Genomic DNA, 27,507 nt, shown 5'->3' on the forward strand with positions numbered 1-27,507 from the left:
CTCTCTCTCTCTCTCTCTCTCTATGTTGAGCTCAGCACTGCTGCACGGTCTATTGTACATCTGGCACTTGACTCCTTGACACTGTGTGTGCTGTGATTACGTGAGAGAGGGGGAGGTTTATCTTCTTTATGCATATGCGTGAGCGTATGCATATGACAAGCTATAGTTGTGGTTTAGAGGCCGAGCCTAGGCGCGAGCCAGACTTACATCTTGTTGAGTAGGCATCCTCGTATCTTCAGCAAGCTGAGGCAAGTTAGTTGTTCGCCCTCTGCGTGCGTGCATGACTTCTATCACCTTCCATCTTACAGCAGCTCTCGAGTTATTCACGCATGTGGAGACAAACAAACCCAGCAACAATTACTGGAAAGTCTCAGGATGGAGATGCCGAATGTCAAACCTCGAGTCTTTATACAACACACAAGAATGTATTCTTATGCAACATGAGATGTGTGACTGTCAAAAGAAGAATATGTGCATGTCTAAAAATGAAATCTTCTCCTAAAGTTGTTTTGGGGCTATAATTGTGGTACTCTTGTCAGGAATTTTAATCTCAATCCACAAAGGAAGAGTATTTACGTGATATTTTATGTTTTCCTCGGTGTAAACAAAACTTGAGCATCTTTTTTGAGGCATCACCGCTGTAACCCATATAACCTGCAAAGAAAAAAACAATAACTTTACCACCAAGAGAACTCACATGCAACAAAATGTTTACTCAGTGTTGCATAACTAAATCCAGTTTGTGACAGCTTATTTAGGCTCAACCTCCTGCAAGTTTATCAGGGAAAAGGCAGGCATTGTGCAACAGCAGAGAAGCACATTTGGCCCAGCTGCTCGCACTGGCCTTTCACAGGTCTGCTGTGCAGTCTGAAGCCTGAATGGAGACTCTCAGCAGCAGCTCCTGCATTTGCATTTGATGCAGACTTCTAGCAGACTTCAGTCGGCGGACCCAGCACCGCGGAGGACTCTGAACTTAACCAAACTTTCTTCTTATCGATGGTTTTATTATTCAGAGAAAAGCAGGGTCAACAAAAAAACATTGTTTAAGTGTTTGAGCTAATTATGGTGTGATTCAGATTGTGTGTGTGTTATTTATTTTATTTTTTTTAAAAAAGAGAGAAGAATAGAAGTAGTGCAGACGGAACTAGATTTTCCGGCGGAGTAGCACCAAGCCCACGGCGCAACAGTCTACCGGTGCACACAGTTCGCCGTTGAGCTCCAGACAGACGCACTGAGTCCGCTCAAACTGGAGGCTTTAACTCCGAGATGTTTCTTTAATAAACAACAACAACTCGTCTTCACTTGAATAACATTCCTCACCTCCGCTGTTTGGATCGTTCTTGGCGGCCACTGTTCCCGTGTTTTCTTCTTTTTTTTTTTCGTGTGTGTGTGTTCCGACCGACGGACTTCTCGACACTGGACGGACTTGAACTGAACTCAAGATGTCAATTTTGCCTTTCACTCCCCCCATTGTCAAAAGACTTTTGGGCTGGAAGAAGGGAGAGCAAAACGGCCAGGAGGAGAAGTGGTGTGAAAAAGCGGTGAAAAGTCTGGTGAAGAAGCTGAAGAAGACGGGACAGCTGGACGAACTGGAGAAAGCCATCACCACCCAGAATATCAACACAAAATGCATCACTATACCAAGGTAAGAGGAGTTTGTGCTGACCGTGAACGCAGCATCTTAGCTAGCTGGAGGTTTGTTTTTTTCTTTTAACGTTTAATTTCAGCTTTGTTACATTAAAAAACTCTCCTTTTTAAGGTTGTTATCTGTTGCTTACACGTGTATGGCATCATTACTTAGCTGAGAAGTTGACATTTCCACTTCCTTTCGCTACGTCAATATCTCACAACTCCTGCTTTCCTTTACGTTTATTAAACAGCAACATGGTGGCTATGGTGACGCTTAAGGAGCTAATACTGGTCCAGAGCGGGGCTAGCAAATCATCCCGTCGGCTAGCTGCCCGTGCCATCATGTGCACACTTTACATTAAGTGAACTGAGGCCATCCTCTGCAGTTTCTTACGATCAGACTGACATTTAACTGAGGTTGTTGTCCTGAAAAGAGGATGTAGGCAATGCATTTACTAGCCTGCAGAGCACATGCAATGCAAAAGCACTAATGGAGTCCAAGTTATATAACTTGGCCTTAATCTGGGACGCTTTCTAGCGTTGTTAGTGCGTAGGCGAGTCTCTCTTTTCTCCTTTCACTGTCTCCATACAGACATTTGACAATTAACACACTATTCAGAACAAATAATCATCGTTTGACATCAAATTACTGCTGGTAGCTGCAGTGATTCAGATCTGTTATGATCAGCCAGGATGTGACAGGTAAGAGCTGTTTGTAAACAAGAGTCTGAGTCTTATTTTACTAGAAGTAATGTACAGTTTAGCATTTAGTCAATCTACAAATTGCATTTCTAATTGCACTGATACACTGTGTGCAACAATTGTGCAGCAGTTTCTCCCTATCTGCAGCTGGACTCATGAACAAGCACCCACTCACACACACATACACACTCCCGGCATCCTACCCGCCCCGTATAAGTCTCTGTACATCACAATAACACACAGTCGCCGTCTTTGTATCACATTAACCCACTTTTCCTGAACCAGAATCCAAAATGTATCCGTTACTTCACATATTCTCACATTTGCGAGGGATTTGTCTTGGTGTTTTTGTGCTATAACGACCAACAAAGAACATATAAAAAAGTCTGGACCATAGCCTTTACATTCTGTTTCTGTTATAATATTTAAACCTGAACATTTGTCAACTCCCAGGTTCCTTTTCTTGCACATGCCTGCACAATCTGTACAGTTCATTTGCCATTTAAGACCGTACCTCATATATGTTGTTTCTTATTTTTATTCTGTGGTTATTGCACCAAACATCAAGACAAATTCATTGTGTGTGAGCATACATGGCAGTAAATTTCATTTTGATGTTGTTGAGGAAACTTTATTTATCCACAATAACTTAACTAGTCAAATGTCACATGTGATGTGGAATTGGTCACACTAAATCTGAATACATCTCTTTAAGCTTCAGAAATTATAAAAGTAATTTTATCCTATTTTATTAACATCTTGACCAAACAAGACATTACAGTAATTCAATACAGCTCAATATACAGCCTGCAAAATAGAAATAAAGTTAATCAACACCTCTCTGCAAGAGTTTCCTGAAAACCGAACCTTATGACCTTCAGTATTTGTTGCAGGGTTGTCATGTTAGACATCATTAGTTTCAGTCTTGTGTCAGGAACGTGTGTTTGCATCAATTTGTATTTCCCTACTTGCACAATGGGAGTTGTGGTAAGTGACAAATAAAATCCCACGTCTTCTGCTTGCGCGCACACAATCTCACTTTCATGTGTGGGACATTGAGATTTAATAGCACAGTCTGTCAGATGAAAGCTGAAGCCCACTCAGGGCACTCCCACATTCTTGATTGCCACAAGTGTGCATATCACAGCTTGCACAGGCCCGGGCCACCGTTCAGAGTTAAGCCTACCCGGAAAGTTAAATAATGTTTGCCATGGTCCAGGTTTCATATTTCCCACAGCTAATGCGGAGGGGAAGAGGCAGAGTGCATTAAGATGACCCCAGATCAGAGCTGGCTGTCAGTGTGGACTAACAGTGTCCCTGGAGAGCTGCTGTTTCTATTAATTCCCCTACGTTCTGGCTCGCTGACAGCAGCTGCCTGCGTGTTCAGGCCTGTCCATGGGGAGGTCAGCTCCTATCTCTCTGACACATGAACTCCCCGGTGAGGCTCATCGCTACCCCTCTTGACAACTGTTTGCAGTGATGCTGAGTGCTGAAGGAAGCAGACATTATGCATTGATTGGGTCAATAGTTGCATCTAGCGGTGGAATAGCAGGAATAGGATGTTCTGTATCAGTGGAGGTAATTTGAGCTGTTGAAAAAGTGGAAATAAAGCCCAAACAGCAAGAGATTTCAAGGCTCATCTTTTTCTGTTGTGTCAAAGAAAGTCAATAATGTTTATAGGTTTTGTCTGAAGTCATACGTTCTTAAAATGATCCTCTATCAAACCTACCTTACAGTCATTCAGCTTGCTTGCGGGTAAAAATGGGATGCTTAGGGAGAGTTAGCTGTTTTTAAAGCTGTGACCTGCGTTTAAAATAACTTGACAGTCTCTGATTAGAAATCCACAGTATGACTACATTATAAAAACATGGTGTGTTTTGGGTGGGACAAAGCTATTTTTGTGTGTGGGTGGTTTATGTGGACAGTGGATACGTCCCAAGAGATTTACACTGGAGATAAAGCCTGCATCCCTTGAAAAAACATTAGTCACAGTCACTTGGGCTTTCTTTCCCATTTAAAGTTCAGGCATATCAGGCATATCTGGCTTTGACCATCACTCACACGTGGCTATTTCTTTAATTGCCCTTTGGGGTCACTGGATTTGACAGCAAGCTGTTTTACTTCTTTGAGAGGCAAAGTGAAAACTGAAGCTCTTGACCAAGTTTGTGTCACTCCACCACAAGCAATTGTGGGATTGCGGTATTGACCTCGCTCTTTTCTCCATTTCGTCTTTTAAAACTCTCTTCCTGTGAGCTATAAAGTTGGGTTAGTCACAAACATTGGTGTGTAAAGTGCGTCAGGCCATGAAAGAGCAACCAGATTCCGATGGTTGAGGGGTGGAGGTGAAGTGTGGTAGCCTGCAATTCTTGAACGTGACTAGATGACTAACAAATGTCTTGTTTATGCAGTACGAGGGATTTATAAACAGAAGCCAAGTGTGTTTTAGTTATAACAGGGTAAGGAAAGTAGACTCACAAAGTCACTAGAGGGAGGTAAGGTTTGTTGTGTGGGTCAACAAAAGAAAATGACACTTCCTGTTTTTAAAGAAACATTTGTGTGTTTTTCATTTGGCCATTGCTACGATTGTTCCTTTACCTTAACCAAGATGATGAAGGTTCTCTAACCCAAAGGAAGTAGATAGTTTAACCCAAACCCAAGACCTTTATGTAAACCTAACCAAGTAATTTTGTCCTTAAGCCTGCCCAAACATTAACCAAAGTGGTGTCAAGCTATGATCTGGTTTTATGTTTGCGGAAGTGATTACCAACTGTTGGAACGCACTGACATTTGATGTCATCCTGTTAATTTATCTTTAGAATTTCATTTAGAAGAAGCATTGACCAACTTCCTACCTTTCAAGGCTTATAGTTATTTGCTAGTGTTTTGTATTGGGGGACGGGGTGTTAAGAAATTGCATACAATATTTGTAATATTTGTAATCTCAATAATTTTATGTTGATGAAGCAAAAAAAGCAGAACAGAAAGCACATACTGTGATGATCTTGAAGCTCTTCTTCACTTCCCATATGGCTAAGGGATTTGGTGCATTTTAGTTTTGAATGACAGAGTTGATGTGTTTTGAAAAATTATTTTAAATGGAGACCTTCAGACTGATGAACAAGCACCCACAGACAGATGAGACAGATTAACCAACACACAAGTTCACAACTAAATCAGAAACTTTTATGTTACTGCCATATAGAAGACTTAAGTTGCATAAAGTATACTTGGCGTAAATACAAAACCTTTTTGTTTTTGTCAACCATTGACCTTTACTGAGAACAATTGGTGTAACTAGTTCAAGCTTTGGCACACAGTGTACTTTAGTAAGAGTAAAATGTGCCATTTTCCTTTCGTGGTATCAAAAATACTTTTTGAATGCTTATTTAATCTATAGAGCCCCACCTCTTACATGTGTCCTATACCTTCCGTTGCTTGTGGTGCAACCGTGGCACACTGAAAGTTTCTAAATGTGTAACTTCCTCACCATACGAATTAGGTGTGTTCGTTGTATCAGTTGCATACACCAGGTTATAGAGAAGATCTGCATGGTATGAGGAAAAGCTTCTATGTGCAATACCATTCTCCTGTATTTCAGTGATGAAGTTCAACAACAAGGCAAATCTTGAACGGTGTCCACATTTTCCTCCATATTTTCTACTTCGTCAGGCATTGTACTAACTGGTAGCTCACCACCAAGTAGACACATATGAATCTGAAGGTTGCTGACAGCAAGCTGAGGCTTCCCCGAGCCAAATGGTGTGGATGCATTGCCCATGTATTGAGGCCTCCACCTGACAGAACAGCGACTACGAAGCAGTAAATGCTGTACAGTGGAAGACAAACTACACTACTCTTAGTAGTAGGCAGTCTCACAGTAACTTCATGAACTGTGTAGTTTCTTCATCTAAACCTGTGGACATAGCCTTTGTATGTAATATTGACTATTTGTGTCATATAATTTTCAATTTACATGTCTTTCAGCCGTGTATTTTCAAATAGGGAAGCGTTTTATTTTCAAGAGTTTGACTTCTCGCATGTGGCTTTGACTTACAACTGAGTATTTAGCCTGCTTTGCAGGAAATACTAAAATATACATAGAGTATTGACCATTCAGTCTTAAAATACTCAGATAGGCTTTAAATAGTTTGTTAAAATAAATTATCCAAGGTGTGCAATGCATGTACCATGGTGGTATGTGGTATGTGAGGGTTGTGTCTTTTCACAGAGCCCGGGGGAGTAGATTCCTCAGTCCTACCTTAGCTTGCTTTGGGAGAGTACCTGCTTCTTGTGCACACACATCCCTATTGTCAGTGAGACTACTGTCTGATTCACCCTGCTGCATGTCGGGGCAGGACTGGAGCGAAGGAGTCCCAAGCACACAACAAAAAAAAATTGAATGGACTAAAAAGGAAAGAGACTTTACATCTTCATCTAATCTTTGTCTAACATTCAGATAAACAAATATTTTTCTCGCCTACCAGTTAATGATATCTTTCAGTTTCTGAAGTCATTTCCTTTCACGCAGGCGCAGAATGTATGTACCAGCTGGCGGTTAGCTGTAGTCTTTACGCTGTGTTCAAGAGCAACGTTTTGGCCCAGACACGAGCGACGTGAGGTGACGTCTCAGTCTGCAATGTCGGTAGTTCTTTGATCGGTTTGGTGTGTCTGTATTCGCTGGAGATAAGTGGGGGAATACGGAGAGCTGAAAAGGCACTAGGGAAATCCCTGTGTTGTGTCTGGTGCCGGACAGCCTGTCATTATAAGGGGATAATGTGCTATAATGAGGGAGAATGACACATTATTGAATGACAGAATAAAAAGCTGAAAACAATGCAAGTGAGAGAGGGATTGAAATTCGAGTGTGAAAGAGAAAGTTTAACCAGAAAGCCAAGGGTTTAGGATGAAGGAAGAGCAGGAGACAGAGCGTTTGGCAAGCGGCAGTGTCTCTAGCTTATCAGAGGGAGACTGTGGTTTGTGTGGTTTGCATGCACAAAAAAAAAATTACACACGCTAATAGCTGAGATAGAACTGGTTTGTTTTCCAGCTAGACAGCAGCTGAACATCAAGAGAAGCGTGTCTGCATGTCTGGGTGGCACACAACGTTAAATACACACAGACATTGCTGCTAAAAATATTACATATACTTGCCCTGCGTCTTCCTTCGCCTGCTGAAATGCCACAGGTATCTACTGTACGTACAGCGGTGTAACACATCCTGTAGTTTAGAGGTCTGAGCATCCTGTCTTTATCAGCTCATAATGCTTGTCTCAACCGTGTGCATGTGTGCCAGTAGATATTTGTGGTTCCTATCGATTTCATATTTCCAATTTGTCTTTTGAATCCGTTTCTAGCCATCACATGTGATCCATGATATTTAATTTGCACGGATTAAGACTGTTTATGTTCTTATACTGCCTGACCAAAACCCAGAATAATCATACTATTGTAAAGAAAACGAGAAGCAGTGTCTTCTCATATTTGAGAAGAGCTCATCAAATGTTGAGAAATGTTGCAGCTTTATCCCAAAATAAAAACGGTTTGGAATTGAAAAACTGTTTATATTCCCTTTCATATTTTCCCGACTTTATCTTTTAATCATACTTGGGCGTGGTCAAGGGTTTTCCGTCTACACGGGAACACACACGCACACACTCTCCCTCATTCACCGAGGCAGCTTTCATGTCAAGTATCACACCTGAGTCATCTGAGACGGCGTTGTTCAACAGGGACAGGGTGCAAGACGGGTCACAGAGAGTTCGTGTGTGTTGTCTGTCTGCGTGTGGTTGGCGGCTGTAATGACGGTAATAAGTTGCCCTCTTCAGCCGGGTTCAGGATTCCCGTCATTGTTTGATTCGCTTGACAGAAAGGAGATACAGCTGTGAGTCAAGGCGGACCCATATACACCAGGTGTCTGTCTGTGTTTGAAGACTGTCGTACATGTGTTGTGGTGTTTACTTGTAACCAGATAGTTCTGGCCTTAAAAATATGTCAAGAGGCTTCACCTGGCTGCGACTGCTGCTGCTACTGAATGAATTCAGGTAGTGATGTTATCATAAGTGACATTTCTGCTGAATAAACATTTGGTTATTTGAATACTTGAAAAAATATGTATGAAACAATTTAGTGTGATAAACCTTCACTTTTGATTCCTATTATATGTACATTATACCATTATACTGAGAAAAGGATGTGATAGCAGCATTCAAGCTGCGTAACTGAATGGAAAATATATATTTTATGTCATCATGCACGTTTGTGTGTGTGTGTGTGTGTGTGTGTGTGTGTGTGTGTGTGCATGCGTGTGGTTAGTCAGCTCAGAGGAATGCTCTTTCTGCCTGCTGGGGCTTTGAGGAGGGCGTGGGCTGCTGTTTGGTTTGCGGCTTGCACCACGGGTGGAGGGGTTAGAGACAGCTCTGCCTCAACTTGGCCCGGCCGTCTCACTATTTGCGGGGGAGTGCACATGCACAAGGCAGAAGCACACGCACACAGTCACACGCACACCAGACAACAAATGTGCCTTTGTACTCCACTGGCCGCTACCGCCACCGCCGCTGCTGCTGCTGCTGCTGCTGTTGCTGTTTTTGCTGCTGGGCTGCAGCTTAATGTGTGTGGGAGAACAAAGTGTCGTGAAGGAGCAGAGGAAGACTGGATTTCAGAGTACAAGTGAAAGTCTTAAAGTATAGAAAGTGAGCAGTGGTTTGGAGGTGTTTGTAAAACTTCCTGTAGACATTTAGGGGCCCACTCTGGAGATGCCATAGCAGTCCAGTACTCACTCAAACTGTCATCAGATGAGTCAGTAAAGGCCTAGAAACGCCAATCATTGTTGGCCATCAGTTGAAAAAAAACCCCTGTTGAGCAATCATATTTTTACTTTTGTTGCTGTTTTCTTAAGATGACGGCAGCGCTTTAAGTAAAAGAAACTTAAGCTAGGAGCTGCGTAGACATGTCATCTGATATAGAGACACAAGAGACAGTGGACGGCAGTCCACACAGGACAGAGATTTTGACCTTGATGACCTCACCTGTGAACATTGTTATTTAAAGAAGAAGACGAGAAGAATTATTCCTTTATTGAGCCGTCATGGGGAAATTCTTTCTCTGCATTGACCCATCCATTCGTATACGCTTGGAGCAGTGGGCTGCTGTGGGTACATCAATTTGGGGGTTAGGTGCTTGCTCCAGCCCCCTCAGCCATGGACATGGGGGGGATGCAAACCTGTGACCCTTTGGTCCCAAGCTGCTTCCCCAATTTGGTGTCCAATTTCACTGTTTTGTTGCTACGACAATGCAGCATGGGAACACAAATGCTACTGTTTCCACCCACACTTCAGAAACCTGCACGGTGGGTGAAGTGGAGACTCAGAAATCTTTGTATGGTGTGAAGATGAATAAGCAATTGACTCATCGGATCTTGGCCCAATGTGTCATTAAATGTGTAGATTCCTACTCCTGTTTACTTAGAGGGATTCAAATCCAAATTTTACAATTTACAGGATATTTTACTCCTTGGGTGGCATTTGAGAGCTTTTGCTTATTTTGTTATAAATAAAAAACCCAGGGTCAGAAAACTTCAAATCATAAACAGGACCGCACCGTGCTTCATGTCTAATTTTTCAGCTGAATAGAATAGGATGACAAACTTCCTCTGTCTAATGTAGCAACAGAGATCTGTCCACATTAGTGTATTTTTCTGTTAGTTCTCATTTTCATTTTATGCTTTTGTTAACTGAGCTCCAAGCACTTGCCACATCTGAGCTCACGTAGCTGATTTATTTAGTCTTCATCGCTGGCTTCTCAGATGATTCAGCTTGTTCAATTGACGATGGAACGGGATAGTGAGAGCAGTCTCTCTGATTGGCTGAACTGAAATTTCAAATACCCAAATATTTTCACAGCAACATGATCATCAGGAATGAATAAACCATGGACCAACTGATCAGTATGAGTCACGAGAGGCCAGCTGTGTACGACGGTTTGTAGTTCTTTCTAGCCTCAAAGCTAATAGAAGCTCTTCCAATTTTCCAAAAGAGCTATTTCCTTTCTCGAAGGCGCAGAGCATTTGTGCTAGCTGTTCATTGGCTCCAGTGTAAATGTTGTGTTCACAGAGAAGTGGCCCAGACAAGACACAGACTACATGAGGTGACACAGTCGGCCTTCATCGCCAGTAGATCTTTGATGTCGATTCGTTGCATCCGTACCTGTTGTGAAATCACACTCAACACTCACATTTTACTTGGAGGGATGTAATATCCAGATGGAGGATCTGTTTAAAAGAATGAGCTAACATTTATGTCACTGGACCCGTTTACCTGCCTATCCACCGCCCCGCTGAAGGAAGAAAAACTGTGAAAACGGAGGAAAAAAAAAAGTTATTGATGACTTACATCTGGAATATTCTCAGTCATTCATCATTTTGGCTCAGAAAGAGAGACATGCTGCTCAGCTCATTGACTATTAGCAATAAAACGAATGGGTCCCAGTCCTCCGTCGTCTCCCCAGCTTTTTGAGTCCAGACTCTGTTATTTGTCGTCTAGCCTTGTCACTCATCTGTCTGCTGGTTTCGTATTTCACATCAGGGCCCTCCTTCACTGGTCCCGGTACACTATGATATCACCTATGGACTGCAGTCAGACTTTCTTCTCTCTCACACTCTATTCTTGCCCCCTCCACCTCAACCTTTTGTTAGAGAAAGAGAAGTTTGATTGCTTTTCCAGAGACAGTGGGAGGTGTGTATGCGTGGAATTTGTTTCGCTGTGCAAGCCTTACGGCTGCTGGGATGTGTTCCCAAGCCAGTGTTTGTGCCCCTTTTTTTTATTTTTTATTTTTATCAAGTTGATCAAAAGGGATCAAACCAAAAAAAAAATTGAAATAAGATTTATTTTTGCAAAATGCAAACACACACTCACGCTCTGCGGTGAGAGTGTGCAGCCCTAGATTTTTCCAGTGTGTCACTAGTCGGCTTCTCAGCTGATTCAGCATGTTGACTGAGGTAAACCCAACAACAAAACTGAAAGGACACATCAAGGTTTTGTGGTTATACATCTTTATCAAATCTGAACATTTCAGCACCCCTAAAATTTCACAACAACGTGATTATCAAGATCTGATCAGTATGATTCAGGAGATGCAAGGTCTCTATAGTGGTTTGTAGCTCTTTCTAGCTTCCTAGCTAATAGTATTTCTCCCAATTTCTCATTATTTTCTTTCATGCAGGTGCAGAATGTATGTGTCACGACTGTAGTCGTTGTGGTGTGTTCAAGTGCGACTTTTTTGTGCAGACACCGGTGGCATTATGTGACGTCACAGTTCACCTTTGCAGCCTCAGTATTAAAGCAAGGACTTCTTGATCAGTTATCACTTGGCTCATATTTTCAGCTCTACTGTAGAGCTAGTTTCACTGTTTGCACCAAAACTGTAAACCATAAGAAAATCTCTACTGATGACGGAATATATAATTTTATGAAGTGACTGAACCACAATGCTAGTCAGCCCTCGCCAAGCAGAATATACTCCTGTTTTTGTGTAGAATAAATGAAATTATGGTAACACTTGATTAGGTTTCACTTTTTTCATCTCTTTTGTGATCAGGACAAGGAGAAGTATATTCAGAACTTTAGGGCTTTGTTGTTTTAATCCAAAACTTGTACTGATTTGCGTTCTGTCTGATTTTCCCCCATTGCCCCCCCAATTTGGTCAGAAAATGCAAAGTAGCCGTAATGCTCATCCTCATCCCAATTATTTGATTGTCCCCCTGCTATCCTATCAACATACACCATTGTAGAGTATTTGTATTGTTTGGGAGACAAACAAAGGCAGCTTACAGAGAATCAGACTGCATCTATCTTTATTTTTCATAGTTATGCAATGTGTTGGTCCTGTGTAATTCTGCAGTTTCAGATTCTTTGAATAGTGGCACAACACAGGATTAACCTGGAATAAAAGTCTTACAATAACCGGTCACGTACACAAATTGCGGCTGAAGCAAATGAAACTGTTCCAGAGAAAATGAACTCCTGAAATGAATCAAAGTCTGTAGACTAATGAAGTAGCCGTGTGTTGAACCCAGAAGGCTGATTTCAGCCCCTTCGCCAGAATTAGTGGATGATTTGTCTCTGTTGTTATTGGAGGGCAGCAGCCCTCTGCTAAATGTCATTGGATTGCAGCCCTGCTGGTCATGGCTCGACAGACTGGCTACAGACTTTATGAAAGGCACAAAGGCCATTTCAGCCCTACCCCACACTCCCACCCTCACCCCTCACTCAGTGCTGGGACGGATGCAGGGCGGTCAGGATAGTGGGACACTGGGACAGACGGAGGAGTGGGAAGGGGGGGTACCGGGGGGCTCAGTCACAGACACACTGAGCTGCCCTGAGCTGTTGAGACAGTCTGCCAGCCCTATTGTCCAGCAGCACCCTCCTTTCTTTATCCATCACCCACTTTGTCCTCCGCCCTCTGAGCTTTCAAAGCACAGATTGTGACCGGAGGCCCTGGTGTTTACATGTAGCTCCAGACTTCAAATATCCAAAATATTTTTTTAATTAAAGTTGTGAGTTTACCTACTTGCAGCCTAAAAACCAACACTGGACATCAACTAAAATATAAAGTCTTAAAAGGCGCTTAGTGTCTCACAGTGTTTGCTGGCATCTTTTTTAGAGAGCTTAGACTTTCATTTGAGCTCGAAGCTTGGCACAGAGTTGTAAAAAGTCCATGTCAAAGGTCTGAGCACGCAAGGAGGGAGTGCGTGTTCAGCACTACTGCACACTACTGGGAGCCTGAACACCCACAGTGTATATATTTGTGTCTCTGATCGTAACTAGGCATGCCTCAGTGTTTGTTTTGGCCCCCTCCTTCCCCAGCTTAGTGAAGCTCAATCTGCTGTGTCTGAGTCTGTTTAGTGAGTCAGCCAAAAACACAGATATCTAAAATTTATGTATCTACTAATCCTCATAATCACTTACACTCATCTTCCCGTTTCGGTTCGAATTATCTTAATTTGTGAAGTCCTTTTTATCTCACTCTTGCTGTGTGCAGATTGGACACAGATGGTAGGTCCCTGTCATCCACACAGACATACATGCTGGTCGGGTGTAAATGTCAGGTTCAGCTTCAGCTTCGGGTCAAAGCACATAATGATGTTGACACGATTTCCCCTGTGGCAAAAAATCTATACCAATTTGTCCCTTTCATTTTTAGACATCAGTCCCCCCCAACTGTCTCTGGACGGAGAAAACTCAGTCACTTTGTCTCGTGTTTCAGTCAGACAAGACATCAAGATGTACTGAATATGAACAGATGTAACATTTAATGCAAGACAGAAGATTATGTATCGGACATTTCAGTGTCCAACCATTTTTTTCTCCTAGAATTAACTTTGAAATAGAAATATTTGATTGTACCTGAGGAGAAATAATTAGACGATTAAACAATTACATCTATAAACTACACTTTCAGACTAACTATTAATTGACGAATCATTATGTTAACAGACGTGTGTTAAAATAGCCTCCCAAATGTGAGCATTTACTGCGTTTACTTACAGTATCATGTGATTGGCAATTAAATAGTTTTGGGATTGGGCCAGACAAAATAAGCCACTGGACAGCTCAGATTAATCTTAGTTTGCATAATTGATGATGATTTATTGATCAAATAACTATGATTTTGTTAAATCGTTTTGATCGTAATTTCCTGTTAGGTTTAAAGCATAAAGATACATTTACTTTGTAGAAATCTGACATTATTTTTATGGTATACGCCAGAATAAAACAAATTTAACTGTTTCTCCAGTGTGGGGAATATTAAAATTTTTCGTCAGGCCAAATAAGATATTTTAAGATACCACATTTTATAGACAAAAATACCAGTTGGATAATGAATATTGTGAGGATTGATCCATAGTGATTTAGTTAATCATTGGCTGCAGGTCTTCCTGTCTCTCTGAAGGCACATTTATCCTGTGACACTAATGTTTGAGTGATTCACCCTCAGATTATACTCTATTAATAAAGTGACTCCCTTCTTGTTTTGTCCATCTTGTCGTTGACCAATTACGGGTGCTGTGGAGAGCAGCTGAGGGTTGAAAACTGCTTGTCTGAATTCTTGGAAGGCTTCGGATCCCACCCATGTCCTTTAAAGCTTCAGTCTGGAACACACACAGAGGAGCCCAGCAGGGAATTTGGGGTCATAGTCATCCCCCCTCTGCCTCCCCCCCACTGTGAACTGAAGTGTTTTGCTGAATCTGAGGCTGCCTGTTTAGACAGTGCTACTGGCGCTTCCTTTAAACAACAGGCTGGGGCTCGATGGTGGCCGTCGAGTGGTTCTCACTGCCAGGTTTCATTCAACGTACTGTTGTAAAAAGTGAGTCAGTCAGATTGAGAGGTGGGATGTAGTGTGTGTCTGGACCTGTCTCTTACGTTTCATGTGCTCCATATTATGACTATTGCTGCTGGTTTACTTTTAACATCAGGATACCATTTAACCTGAATTTCATGGTTTCTGATTAGGGGTGGCTTAAATGTCATCCGTCCGTGCCCGTGAAGGTCCGTGCAGACACTAATGCTGACGACCATTAACTGTCCACACAGCCATCACGCAGACTGAGCACGTGCCAGAGAAGCAAACTGGATACTCACTTTGTGCACGGCATGAATGCCATGATGATGTACTGTATTCCACATCCCCCGTGAGGTACTTTTTCTTTGTCTTACTGGAAAAGTTTAGTCTGGTTTGGGAACTGCTGCCTTTTTCTACACCTGCAAAACCAACTGAGACTCTGCACTGCTTAAAGTGGCCCTCCATCGCCTTGGAATAATTAATAATGGCCCAGTGGGGGACGTAGTACCTAAGCTTTAAATCACATTACTGTCTGCCCGAGGATTGGGGATGTTAGTTATTGTTACTGCTGTATAAAGTCAGACTCCATGTTTCTGGTTGAATGTAGAGCCTGTGCTGGCATTTTGCACATGTGCAGTGCAGCTTGAACTTGGCAGTGTGAGTCATACTTTTACTGCAACCCTTTTTCTTAAAGACAATAACGGGAAAGGAGGACAATAAGTAGGACACCACATATCTAATACCAAAGCTATTTGTCACTGCCCACCAAACACTCATACCGATGACATCAGATCTTCTCTGAGCTTTTAACACATGTATATTTAAAAAAGAAAAAAGTGAACACAACACCTTATACTAAGCATTAAATTCTACCTTTATTATTTCAGCGGTTGGTTGCATAGTTTATTAAATAAATGTATTTCATTCAGCGAGTCTACACGCACCGATCGACCAAAACATGCCTAACATTGTGTAGGTCCCCCTTTTTCCGCCAAAACAGCCCTGACCTTTTGAGGTGTGAACTCTTCTAGACCTCTGAAGCTCTTGTATCAGATCTGCATTAGCAGCAGATCCTTTTAAGTCCTGCAAGGTGTGAGGTGGGGCCTCCATGGATTGTACTTGTTTGTCCGGCAAATTCCTCTGACACCCTTCTATCAGAACCAGCATTTGCTTTATTTGCAGTTTGAACTATTGTATCTCGTCCGTTGGATGGGACCACACCGGCCGGCCTTCGCTCCACATGTCCATCAATAAGCACTTGTCGCAATGACAGTGTCGCCTTTCCTTTCTTGAACCACTTGATAGCTACTGACCACTGCAGGACACCCTACAGGAGCCGCAGGATGTTTTGACTCAGTCACCTTCCCATTACGATTTGCCGCTTTTTCGAGTCACTCATATCTTTCTACTTCTGTTTTTCCTCTAACACATCATCTTTGAGGACAAAATGTTCACCTTCTGACTAATATATCCCGTCCACTGCCAGGAGCTGTGATGACAAGATAATCAGTGTTAATCACTTGTCATTGGTCCTAATGTTATGGCTAATTGTTGTGTGATTGCTGTTCCTTGTTGCAAATGCGGTTTCCATGTGTTTCCCTCTTGTCATCCGTTGTATAATTGACCACGATTCACCTTTCAGCTTTCTACTCTTGTGACTGTGTTGCAATCCCTTTCATTTTGTCAGACAAGGTTGCAGAGTGTTCCTGTGCTTTAAATGGGAAATAACTTTTATAGAGGCCTGGCAACGTCTTGAATGACTTCCTGAGGCAACTTTTCACTTGTACAAAAAGGTCTGGATTTCTGTTGCAATCTGTCATAATCGTACAAAATGGTGCAATGTGGGTCAAAGGAAACCGTGAAAATAAAATCATGACAGTTTATGCCAAACACAGGGAAAGTGTATTAGAAAAGAGGAACAGTGGTCACGAGTGCACCTCCTTAAACTTTAACCAAATTACATTTAACACAATTTTAACTGCAACAAATCTTGAAAACATTAACAAAATGAACACGGATCAGCGCTACAAAGATAGTATTTGTCGAGGGGTTTTGTATTTGATTGCATAATAGGCCGGTGTGTGTCAACTCCGTGAAAGTATCCAGATTGTACTTTGGGGAGCAGCCAGAAATCTCAGTTGTTGTTTTATGGTTAGTCTCAACTCTAAAAATGAAAAGCCTACTACTGTTGTTGATTTAAAAGTCGGATATTCTTCAGACAAAAGCCTAATTTGAGTGCTGTTTTATGTTCCGTTTAAAGCTTGTGGTGTTTGAGAGACAGCAGAGGAAGAATACATCACCTTTTTGTAGTAAAAACCTGCACAGACCATTTCTGTTTTTATCTATTTATGAAGAAAGAGAATACAGTTTTCTGCACTATTGATTAACCATGATAGGCTTTTATGGTTGAAGACACTTCTGGTTTTCATTCTTATCGTAAATACCTCAAGTGTTTTACAAATTAGGAAAAACTTCAGCGTATAGATGCAAATGGAGTGGACATATCTTTTTCATCAAATGATTTGAAGTTTGCAGGCAGGGCAGTTCTCTTGGTTCAGTTTGACATGTGCTAGACATTTGGTCCCTTCTTGCGCTTTAGAAATGGTTTTTAAAGAGTCTGAGCTTCACCAGATTTTTTCCACTGATGCCTTGCATCTTCAGATATATGCGTTTATAATCTTGCAAGTACACAAGCAAATTCAACACCCCAGCCCCCCACCAGTCTACGACCTTCTCGGTTGCTTTCTAAAGCACTGAGACGGAGAAAGAAAGCTTTTTGCTATGAAAAATTAAAAGACCACTTGCTGGTTGTACAATGGTTGACCCAGATGAGGCGCTTCTGAGCTCTCAGTAGTTGGACATGGCCTTGTTTTTGTTTGGAGAATGATATTTGTCCTTCTAAAGGGCTTTAGCTTAATCCTTTGACCCTTACTCTGTATTTGTGTGGGAGGGAGTGGGCGAGACAGAAGGGACATACATGGTCGTTGCCTCTTGCATAAGATGATGAGTTTGTTATTTTTTACCCCCTCTCTGTCTCTCTCTCTCTCTCTGTTTCATGGGTCATTGTGTGCCAGGATTACGGGCTACAACCCCATTATGTCAATCTGCAACATCAAACTACCGCTCATTACTATCTGACTGCCTAAATCGTCCGACTGCCAGGAGCATTGTATACCAGATGAGCGCAGATGTTACACAACACAATGAAATTCCGGTTATACATACTGTAATCTCATTTCCGGTCATTTATTATTAGACATCACCTCATGGCCAGTGTGCTCACAGCTGGGACCCTCGTCATAAAGAGCCGGGGCTTAACAACAGTCAAAAAACACCATAACTATATGAAGACTGATTTAAAAATCTCCGTCCTGAGAAATACAAATGAGAAGGGAGGGGAAAATATGTTTTTTTATATAAAGGATTAGATGGGTTATGCACGTCTTTTTTTATTTCTAAAAATAGCGATAGGGAAGTTTAATCTGAGAATTAAGCGTTGCAGTGATTGAAATAACTATGAAGAAGAAAGAGACTGAGTGAGAAATCAGTCAGTTTCAACAAGCCGACGGTCAGCCGCTATCCAGTGTCGATCCGTCGGTGTATATTTCAAGTGTGTCCCACACCATAGGTTCTAATTGGGCCACTTTTCATGTTAAATGAGCAGTGGGCCAAGTTGGTGAGAGATCACAATGGAGAGAAACAAAGTTCAAAGGCAACACACGAATAAAAAAATTAAAAACAAAATGTTAAATCGGCTTTATTTGACATGTTTATATGTACACAACTACAAGGAATCTGTCCTTTGCAATGCAAGATGCCTGAGGAGTAGTTTTTTAGGTGCGAGTTGGCTTTGTGAAAACTTTTGCATTAATGCTGTAATACCGTAACGCTACAGTGAACAAAATCATGCATACAGTACATGGCCAAGAAATTATTAAACTAAAAAAAAAGAGAAGAATTTACTTTGTGGTTGTGGACTAAAAATGCCGAAACAGAAACACTGACAAACCTCCTCCCTTCCTGTCTGCAGGTCTCTGGATGGCCGTCTGCAGGTTTCCCACAGAAAAGGTCTGCCCCACGTCATCTACTGCCGCCTGTGGCGCTGGCCCGACCTGCAGTCCCACCATGAGCTGCGAGCGGTGGAGCTGTGCGAGTACGCTTTCCACACGAAGAAGGATGAAGTGTGCGTCAACCCGTACCACTACCAGAGAGTGGAGACGCCAGGTATGACAGCTTGGGAGAGTGTTCATGTTTTCTTTAGACATTATCAGGGTTTAAAAATAATTTAGTGGAGCAAGGTTTATAATTGGTCCCGATTTATTTCATTTCTGTTTGCTGTAAGGTCCTTTTTCTAGTCTTGTTTTTGTCTATCTAATAATTTTTCTGTTTCATTATTGCATAATTGTATATACTTATAAAAATGTGTATTTATTTATAAGACATGAAAACCACTATAGCTGTGTTCTAACTGCTTGTTTTCTATGTGTGTGTCTGGCTTTATGTCTGTTACACAGTGCTTCCACCGGTGCTGGTGCCCAGACACACAGAAATCCCCAGTGAGTTCCCACCTCTGGATGACTACAGCCATTCAATCCCTGAAAACACCAACTTCCCTGCTGGCATCGAGCCCCAGAGTAACTACATACCAGGTACCAGCTTGATTCCTAACTTGACTCACGCTGAGGTCTTACGGCTTGTCATAACAGTTTGTAATACAATAAAACAATCGTTTATAACATTATCCTAGTTTAAAGATGTCAACATTGCTCATTATGCACATTTCAGACATTGTGCTGGAGTTTTTGGTTCAGCGAAAATTGGATTTTGTGGTCCAGCAGATGGTTAAATGGTTGGAATCTGTGGTCTTACGACACCAGCATACTGTAGGGATGAGGATGAGCACTTATTGTTCCCAGAAATCCTGATGGATTCTGAATGACTTTAGACAACTGCTTTGTTGGATGTGCAGTTAGGAAATGAGTCACAAATGTAAATTGGTTACTGGAGCTCTGAATGGGTCTATCTTTGTTTTCCATCGTGGCTTCATCAAACTTCTTCCAGCTAGAATAAACGCAGATCAGATGCGCGGACGTCTTCAGAGACTAAATGTTTTGGGAAGGAGAATTAATGAGAGACACTTTATTTTATTTCTTTATTTCTTTATTTGATAGGGACAGTGCACATTAATGAACATCTATGCAGACAGCAGTAGACGTAAATATGCGGGATTATAGCAACAGTGCTAATTTGCATCCACAGTCACTAGGCAGGTAACACAAAAACATGATAAGACGTAGGACAGGACAATAGATCACAATAAGAGCACGAGACACGGAAAACAATCGAGATTTAGCTATCTCTGCGATAGACTGTCCAGCCTGACCCTGTCCAGGAAGTACCCCGCCTCTCGCCCAATGACAGATGGGATAGGCTTCAGCCCCCCCAGCGCAACCCTACAGAGGACAAGCGGTTCCAGAAAATGAATGAATGAATGAATGAATGAATATTAATCCTATGGTCATCATAGTCAATCATAATCACTGGCATTGATGCAGGTAGGGGATGAAGTGTGGCCAGCAGGGCGGATTTTTTAAAATCGACTGTTACGTGATGAAAGTCTCACCGATGACGTCACTAATATAAACACAGTAGAAAGTAATGCTTTGCAACAATTAAATCTATATTCTTGACCTGAATACATACGCTGAGAACAGACAGCTCTTGTGCTACATACTGTGCGCTGCAGATATGTATAGCCTGTATAAAAACAGGCTGCAACTCAGCACCATCAATAGCATTTAATAGTACTCCACAATTTACTCCAGCAAATAGTTGACGTGCAGCCTCCATCTCTCTGTTAGCACAGGGCAGAGTTTGGGGAAGTTGTTAACTGACTGCTGTCAATTTGCACCGTTTCTCTGCTAGCGTTAGCGGATGACTTTTCAGATGAATGTGCAGTTCAGTAGTACTTTTGTTGTATTTCAGGACTGACATACATTTCTGTATCTTTTGTGAATTATTTCCACACACTTGATGAACCGCTGCTAGTTTGCTGCAATGACCCACTGGGCTCCTCACCTGTCTTCTAGGAGGCGTCCTTGTTTTAACTCTCACGTGATCACTGACTAGTCGACAAGATGCTTAAAGCGTCACGGCACATTACTGAAGTCGACTAACTGACTAGCCGACTAGTCTGCTGATAAAGTGAATGCTGCTTCTGACAGGAAGGAGTTAGAACACACACTGGGGCTGAGGCTGCGTAGCTGCATATCCTTCAGGCTGCCCATGCTGACCCCTGACCACTAAACCACCACTGAAAACGCCTTTGTTTTAAAGTTGTGGTTGATCGGTATATCTATTTCGGGGTAACCTGTGTGTGTGTTGTGTATGATTTTATGTTTCTGTGTCTTATGTTTGTTTTTGTGTGATTTAGAAACGCCACCGCCAGGCTACCTCAGCGAGGATGGAGAGACCAGCGATCACCAGATGACCCACAGCATGGACACAAGCTCCCCAAACCTGTCACCCAACCCCGTTTCACCCGCCCACAGTAATTTAGGTAAGAACTGTGTGTATGTGTGCGGTAAGTGTTTGTTTATTTATTTTTTTTGTCTGCCTTAAAGACAAAAGACAAACATTTCAATAGTGAATCTACCCGGTGGAATTTCGGTTTGATTTAACTCCATTTTTGTAAGAGGACGAAAGGAGCTTTTGTCTTCCCCACTCACCACATGATCTGTTGAACAGGCCAAGACTCGGCCCACTCTAACATCAATAACAGCATCCTACGTTTATTCTATCAGGACAGAAAAAACACCGGGGGCTGTTGGTGAAAGACCAAAATTACACCACTTTTTTTTTGTCAGTGCTCCCCAGCTCTCTTCAGGACTGTTGAAATGTTGTAAGAGAGTGGTTGTGTTGAGGGGAAAGGAGCAAATTACCCGAATCCAGTTGAAGTTACTGAAAACTACCAAGGATAAACCTGTAATTTGACCATTTTGTCTCCAGCATCCCACCAGTGAGGGTTGGGTTTCCACATTTTCTCTGGTAAAAGCTTCTGGGAACTGGTGTATGGGTTTGACATTTTGTGACGCAAGCTCTCCCAAATGTTATTTTATTCTGGCAGTGTTTTTCTTTTTCCTCAACGGCCACCTCAGCCCCTTTTTTTTTGCCCACGTTTAATCAATTTTGCCTCTTCATTGTCATCATCGCTCTAAACTTCTATTTTTTCCCCACTTATGTTTGGGTAGTCTGGTCACGATTTCGGTAATTTGCACCCACTTATTTTCCAAACCCTGACTCCAGTCTCAGTCACAGGCAGCATACTAGCTCCAGTACTACACTCCTTTCGCCCGGTCATTTACTGCTTTGCTTCGATGAAAACAAACTGTATCTTTCTCTGTCTCAGACCTCCAGCCGGTGACGTACTGTGAGCCGGCCTTCTGGTGCTCTATTTCGTATTATGAGCTGAACCAGCGGGTGGGAGAGACGTTCCACGCCTCGCAGCCCTCGCTGACAGTGGACGGCTTCACGGACCCGTCCAACTCGGAGCGTTTCTGCCTGGGCCTGCTGTCCAACGTCAACCGCAACGCAGCTGTGGAGTTAACACGCAGACACATCGGTAGTTTCTCTTTCCTCGCCTTACTCTTTAGCAAGTCTGGCGGCTAATTTATAACTGTGACAGAAGGCTACATATTTCAAGATAGCAATACTAAATAAGACATTTCACATCACTGCTATAGTGTGTACTTGCATTGCAGCCTGAGTTGTATCTGAGGTGTTTTATGGTTCTGTCTTCTTCAAGGCCGCGGCGTGCGGCTGTATTACATCGGGGGAGAAGTGTTTGCTGAGTGTCTCAGCGACAGCGCAATCTTTGTCCAGAGCCCCAACTGTAATCAGCGTTATGGTTGGCACCCTGCCACAGTCTGCAAGATCCCTCCAGGTTTGTGTCCAGCTCTCGTGAGATTTCCTTCAGTTTAAGTAAATTGTGTCATCATTAGCCACACTGCCTCTTTACCACAGCAAACAGACGTTGTAAAAGTTGTCAAACCTGCCCTCATCCTTATGTGCAGCTCTAAATACAATAAAGCCAAGATGATTGTTGCCTGGTTTTGATGGATCTATCTGGGTCGGTTGATTCCTCCAGGATGTAATCTGAAGATCTTCAACAACCAGGAGTTTGCCGCCCTGCTGGCCCAGTCGGTCAACCAGGGCTTTGAGGCCGTGTACCAGCTCACCAGGATGTGCACCATCCGCATGAGCTTCGTCAAAGGCTGGGGAGCCGAGTACAGGTACGGTTCAGCTCAAGTACAGCTGCAGGTCCATGAAAACCTCTCCCTTCTTTCCTATTTCTGGGATATTTAATGTGCTGTCATGCGAGGATCAACTGCTTTGGAAGTCAGTATGTAAACACAGACCAAAGAAACAAACAGACTGTGAATCACATGCCACAATCCAGCCGCCCCCGCTCAGAGGCAACCGCCCACACTCTGGTGAATCCAGTGTGTGACGTCGCCGAGGCCTCATCAATAGAAACAGGCCCCAGTTGGCACAGCAGGCAATTTTTTTAAACAAACACACATGTGCTGTGTCAAAAAGAGATGTCAGACTTTCCCTCTTCCGTCCCCTCCCTGTTTTTCCACACAGTCTGACTCACTGATAGTAAGACAGGAGGAGATGGAATTAAATTGAAGCAGATGATTGGCTGGAAGTAGGCTCTGCACATAAGGTTTCCAGCAAGGAAGAAAACTTTGTGCTCGCCAGTCCTGTCCAGACCGAATGCTGACATGTGGAGACACTTAAAATCAGGATTCGGGTTACTGGACCAGCCAGGCCCTCCTCCCTCTCTCCCTCCACTTTCACCTCACTTTCTCTGCCTGTTTCAGCTGTTTTTTCTTCTCTTCTGTTGCTTTAATCTAAAAGAAACTCACAACACAATGTAAAAAGACAAATGTAGTGGTTGCAAAAATGTTGCACCTCATGAGCAAACCTAGAGACCAGAGGGAGACCGTGCATCTGGTTTCTGTTCATCTTGGCTTTGACTGAAAGGTTATGGCATTGCTTCTTTTATTTACTTCAGAGCGACTTTGTTCTCTTTTCAACCAATTAAATAAAAAGAGCCTTTCTATTCCTTAAAACCTGCTAATGTGTTCAGTCCACACAACTCTCTGGTGTCAAACATGTTTTGTCATGGAAGGAAACAACACAAAGGAGGCAAAAATGACAGGGTTAGGGGGGTGAGGCTGTTTAAAACCTGAATCTGTTATGTATTTAAGGTTTTAGAGCAGCATTTTACATCTTCATCAAGATTTAAAGATCAAAGAAAAACATTTTTATGAAACTAAACCCATTTAAGTTGCAGCATGAAACCTAAAAAAAAACCATTTATTTATTTATTATTGAACTCCAGTTTGACAAAGATGTTTCCTCTGTGTGGAGGGAGAGACACATACAAGAACAATGACCCGAGAGGTTTTGTTTTCGAGTTCATTTAACCCTCCAGACATGTTACATCCTGTGTTAACTGTCATCACAAGTGTTAAAGTGTGAAACTGTGACAGCGTTCTGTTTTCCGGGGTCAGTTTCTTATGCCTGCCTTTTCTACTAAAGTGAAAGCAGTTTTGAGTCGCTGAAACTGGTTTCCTCCCTCTCTCTCTAACCAGCTGTGTCTGTATACGTGACATCTGTTTCTGCTCTCTCTCTCTCAGGCGACAGACGGTGACCAGCACCCCCTGCTGGATCGAGCTGCACCTGAACGGGCCGCTGCAGTGGCTCGACAAGGTCCTCACGCAAATGGGCTCCCCGAGCATCCGCTGCTCCAGCGTCTCTTAGGGAAGCCTTTCTCCCACTCATTTCCTGTGCACCCACGTCTCCTGTCAGTGACTAAAAAACACACAGACTGCATGCAGACAAGAACGGCTACACAAGTACTGAAAAATGACGAGCCACCCACCCCTCCTTCATTCATCTCTGTTTCGTTATCCTTTCTCCCCACCAGCTGACAGTAGCACTTTTTATACACATGTTGTTTGTGGCAAAAGGGGACATGTGCATTAATGCAGTATAATGTTAGTAGGATATCTCCATGTTATGTTGTTTTTTTTTAGTCAGTTAAGAGATTCTTTATTTTCTTTCCACTTTTGTTTAAATTTCATTTGTCTTGATTTTTACATTTTTGTACAGACAGTTAAAGTGAACAGATTTTAAAAAAAAAATGAATTTAATTTTTTAAGCATTACTCTCAAATGTGTAAAGATCGTGTTAAATACAATTCACCTTGTTTCCGTATTTGGGCATTTGATAGGTTATGAAGACTTTTGCAAATGTGACCCAGCGAGACAAAGTGAGTCACATAAAGGAAAATGGTCTACCGTCAACTGTAAACACTGTGTGAAGGAATATACTGCGAGAATACATGCCATTCATTTCATACAGGCTGCGTTACACTGATGTGGAAAATAACACGTTTGAGCTTCAAATAGAAACAAAAGACAAAACAAGGAAATCCGTGAAACTCAAGATTAAATTCCCTCGTCCTCATAGCTGAAACCTTACATTGATTTGAGCCAAACTCTACGAAGACGGCGGATTTCATCAAACATCATCAGGGCGATGATGAATTAGAAAACTTTAGCATTTTAGTAAACCCTCTGATTATTATGTGAACGTCATCCTGCATTAATTCCAGGAAGCTTTTGCCATTTTGCAAAATACTTTTGCAGCGTCGTATTGTGTAGTATGTAGTAAGTAACAAGCATTTACCCGGCACTTGACATACTGTACTATTCTGTAAACTTTGAACACACTTGTGTGAATACTTGTGTTCGATGTGGGTCCTCTGCAGACAGCTTTGAAGTGTAAAGAGAGCAGGAAGATGCCTTTGCTCTTGTTTATATTCTCAGCAGTTCACATTGGTCTTATTTTTAGCCATACTGACTTTTTTGCACACTCAGGACTGTAAATTAAAAAGAAAACAAACAGCTGAATTGTGTACAGAAACAAGAGAGGAGGACGGATGCATGACTCGTGAGACTTTAAAGTGTATTTTGCTACCAATTATTTTTGTAGGACAATGAGGTGTTAAGTTTGTCCGCTCCAAAGTGTTTTTGCACGACGTGACAGAACATACTGCTGGCAGGTCTGAGGATGCTACCCTGCCTGTGAAGATGAGGCAGGTTTAGTACAAAGCACAGCTTTTCTCAAAGGGAAATGCTTTGATAAGTAGAGGCTTGTAAATAACAGCAACTTCTCAAAATCAGATGTGCCCCCTTTCTTTATGTACATATCGTACATACATGTGCTGTAATGTGACCATTGACCTTTATAATGTTGATGGTTTATGAACAAAAGCGAAGCTAAAAAGTGAACAAAAAAAGTTGAATTAATAATAATATAATTAATAAAGTGGAAGCAGAAAAGCGTAGCCACAGCTTTGATCCTGTTTCCTTTAAACCACCCGTGGCTGTGGTGGAGGTGGATTTCCTTCTGGTTCGATAACACTAGACAAAGACTCAGTGGGTGAGCATCAACAATATTTTGAATGTTTTTACAAGTACTTATTTACTTTAACCCGGCTCTTGATGCTAACCCCAGCCCAGTGGTGCTAATGTTTAACATTTTAGGGACTCAAGAGGAAACAGCAAAGCCATGAGATTTTACCGTTAACGCTGGTAGATTGTGATTACTCTTAAACGATGTCGACTTTTAAACCTGCAAACTATAGTGTGGGATTGTTTCAGAAACAGTAGCATCTACCGATCTGAGACTAGCCAGCTCTTTGTAGAGCTTAGTGTCCCTGAACGCAGCAGTCCTGCTTCTGTTGGACTCTTTAACCACATAGTCAGTGTAATTACCCAGTAGGGATTATTTTGAAATTCAATTTGTAATTTTTATACACTCTGCATTCGGTTATAGTGCTCGTGTTTCTTTGCCCCTGTTTAAATTGTTCACAGTAATCGTTATTATTAGTTGTGATTTATGCTTCTGTGCTCTGAATTGGTCTTTTTAGATGTCTTGTATAAAATTATACCCTGTATTTTTCTCTGCCTATAAAAAGCTGACGTTAATGCTTTGTATTTTCGTGTATTATTGCTTGTCTACGAATAAAATATATATCTTGTGGTGATACTGGAGCTGAAACTGAGTAAAGAAAACCAGATTATTTTTTAATTCTGTCTGCATCACTGATCAGATATCAAGGTTAAAAACTTTATTTTATCACTAAAAGACTTTTTTCTTGCTTGAACTTATAGGCAGTGATTAACCAATATCTCTGGAAATGTTTCAGGTTATAGAGTTTGTCTGTTTCCTTCTTTAGTTTGGGGATTTCCTAGTCTGTGGCGGATAATTCGACGCAGACAGAAACGGTAATTACAGGCCTACAGCAGACACTCTCTTCTTTCTTTACGTTACAAGGTAATTCAAACCATAAGCATATCTGCTGTCACAGAGGCGGCACGGCATGGTTTTGAATATGAAGGAAGGCCTTTGTTGTGATGGCCTGAAGGTGAAGAAGGCGGAAGAAGCCGCTAGACGCTGCAGAAAGCACTTTACTCCGCCGACAGGATCAATCGTTCAAGCGTGAGGGTGGCAGGATATCACCTCTGGAATTAGGACACTTGTACTTGTTTGAGAGAGACTTAAGTGTCTCCATTGTGTGACGACGCCACAGTATCCTTGACGAGTTCTGCCCGAGTGTCTTTGCAGAGGAGCATTTAATAATTAATTCTGGACTCCGGGAAAGTCAAACACAGGTCAAATATGAATCATTGATTGCTTATAATAAAAAATAGAATAAAAATAGATAGCTTTTTTCCTAAAAGCACCAGGCCAGTACTTATT

General features: G+C 42.1%; 1 protein-coding gene across 1 annotated transcript; it reads left to right on the forward strand.

Annotated features, from left to right (window-relative positions):
* The first annotated feature begins 273 nt into the window (after positions 1 to 273).
* Positions 274 to 26,791, forward strand: LOC311510088 (mothers against decapentaplegic homolog 3). Its single transcript, XM_084575025.1, has 8 exons — positions 274 to 1,645; positions 18,698 to 18,891; positions 19,182 to 19,316; positions 21,101 to 21,226; positions 22,076 to 22,288; positions 22,472 to 22,609; positions 22,814 to 22,958; positions 24,375 to 26,791. Exons 1-8 carry the CDS (start codon positions 1,443 to 1,445, stop codon positions 24,496 to 24,498), a joined length of 1,278 nt encoding a protein of 425 aa, XP_084431151.1. The 5' UTR covers positions 274 to 1,442; the 3' UTR covers positions 24,499 to 26,791.
* Positions 26,792 to 27,507: the final 716 nt, after the last annotated feature.

Source organism: Chelon labrosus (assembly GCF_963514085.1).
Source record: "Chelon labrosus genome assembly, chromosome: 3".
NCBI classification, from domain to species: domain Eukaryota; kingdom Metazoa; phylum Chordata; class Actinopteri; order Mugiliformes; family Mugilidae; genus Chelon; species Chelon labrosus.

Bases quoted from the DNA above. Each gene is read 5' to 3' on its own strand.
- LOC311510088 (XM_084575025.1), top strand. From the start codon at position 1,443: ATGTCAATTTTGCCTTTCACTCCCCCCATTGTCAAAAGACTTTTGGGC. The intron at 1,646-18,697 runs GTAAGAGGAGTT...TCCTGTCTGCAG, and splicing joins AAATGCATCACTATACCAAG to GTCTCTGGATGGCCGTCTGC. The intron at 22,959-24,374 runs GTACGGTTCAGC...TCTCTCTCTCAG, and splicing joins GGCTGGGGAGCCGAGTACAG to GCGACAGACGGTGACCAGCA.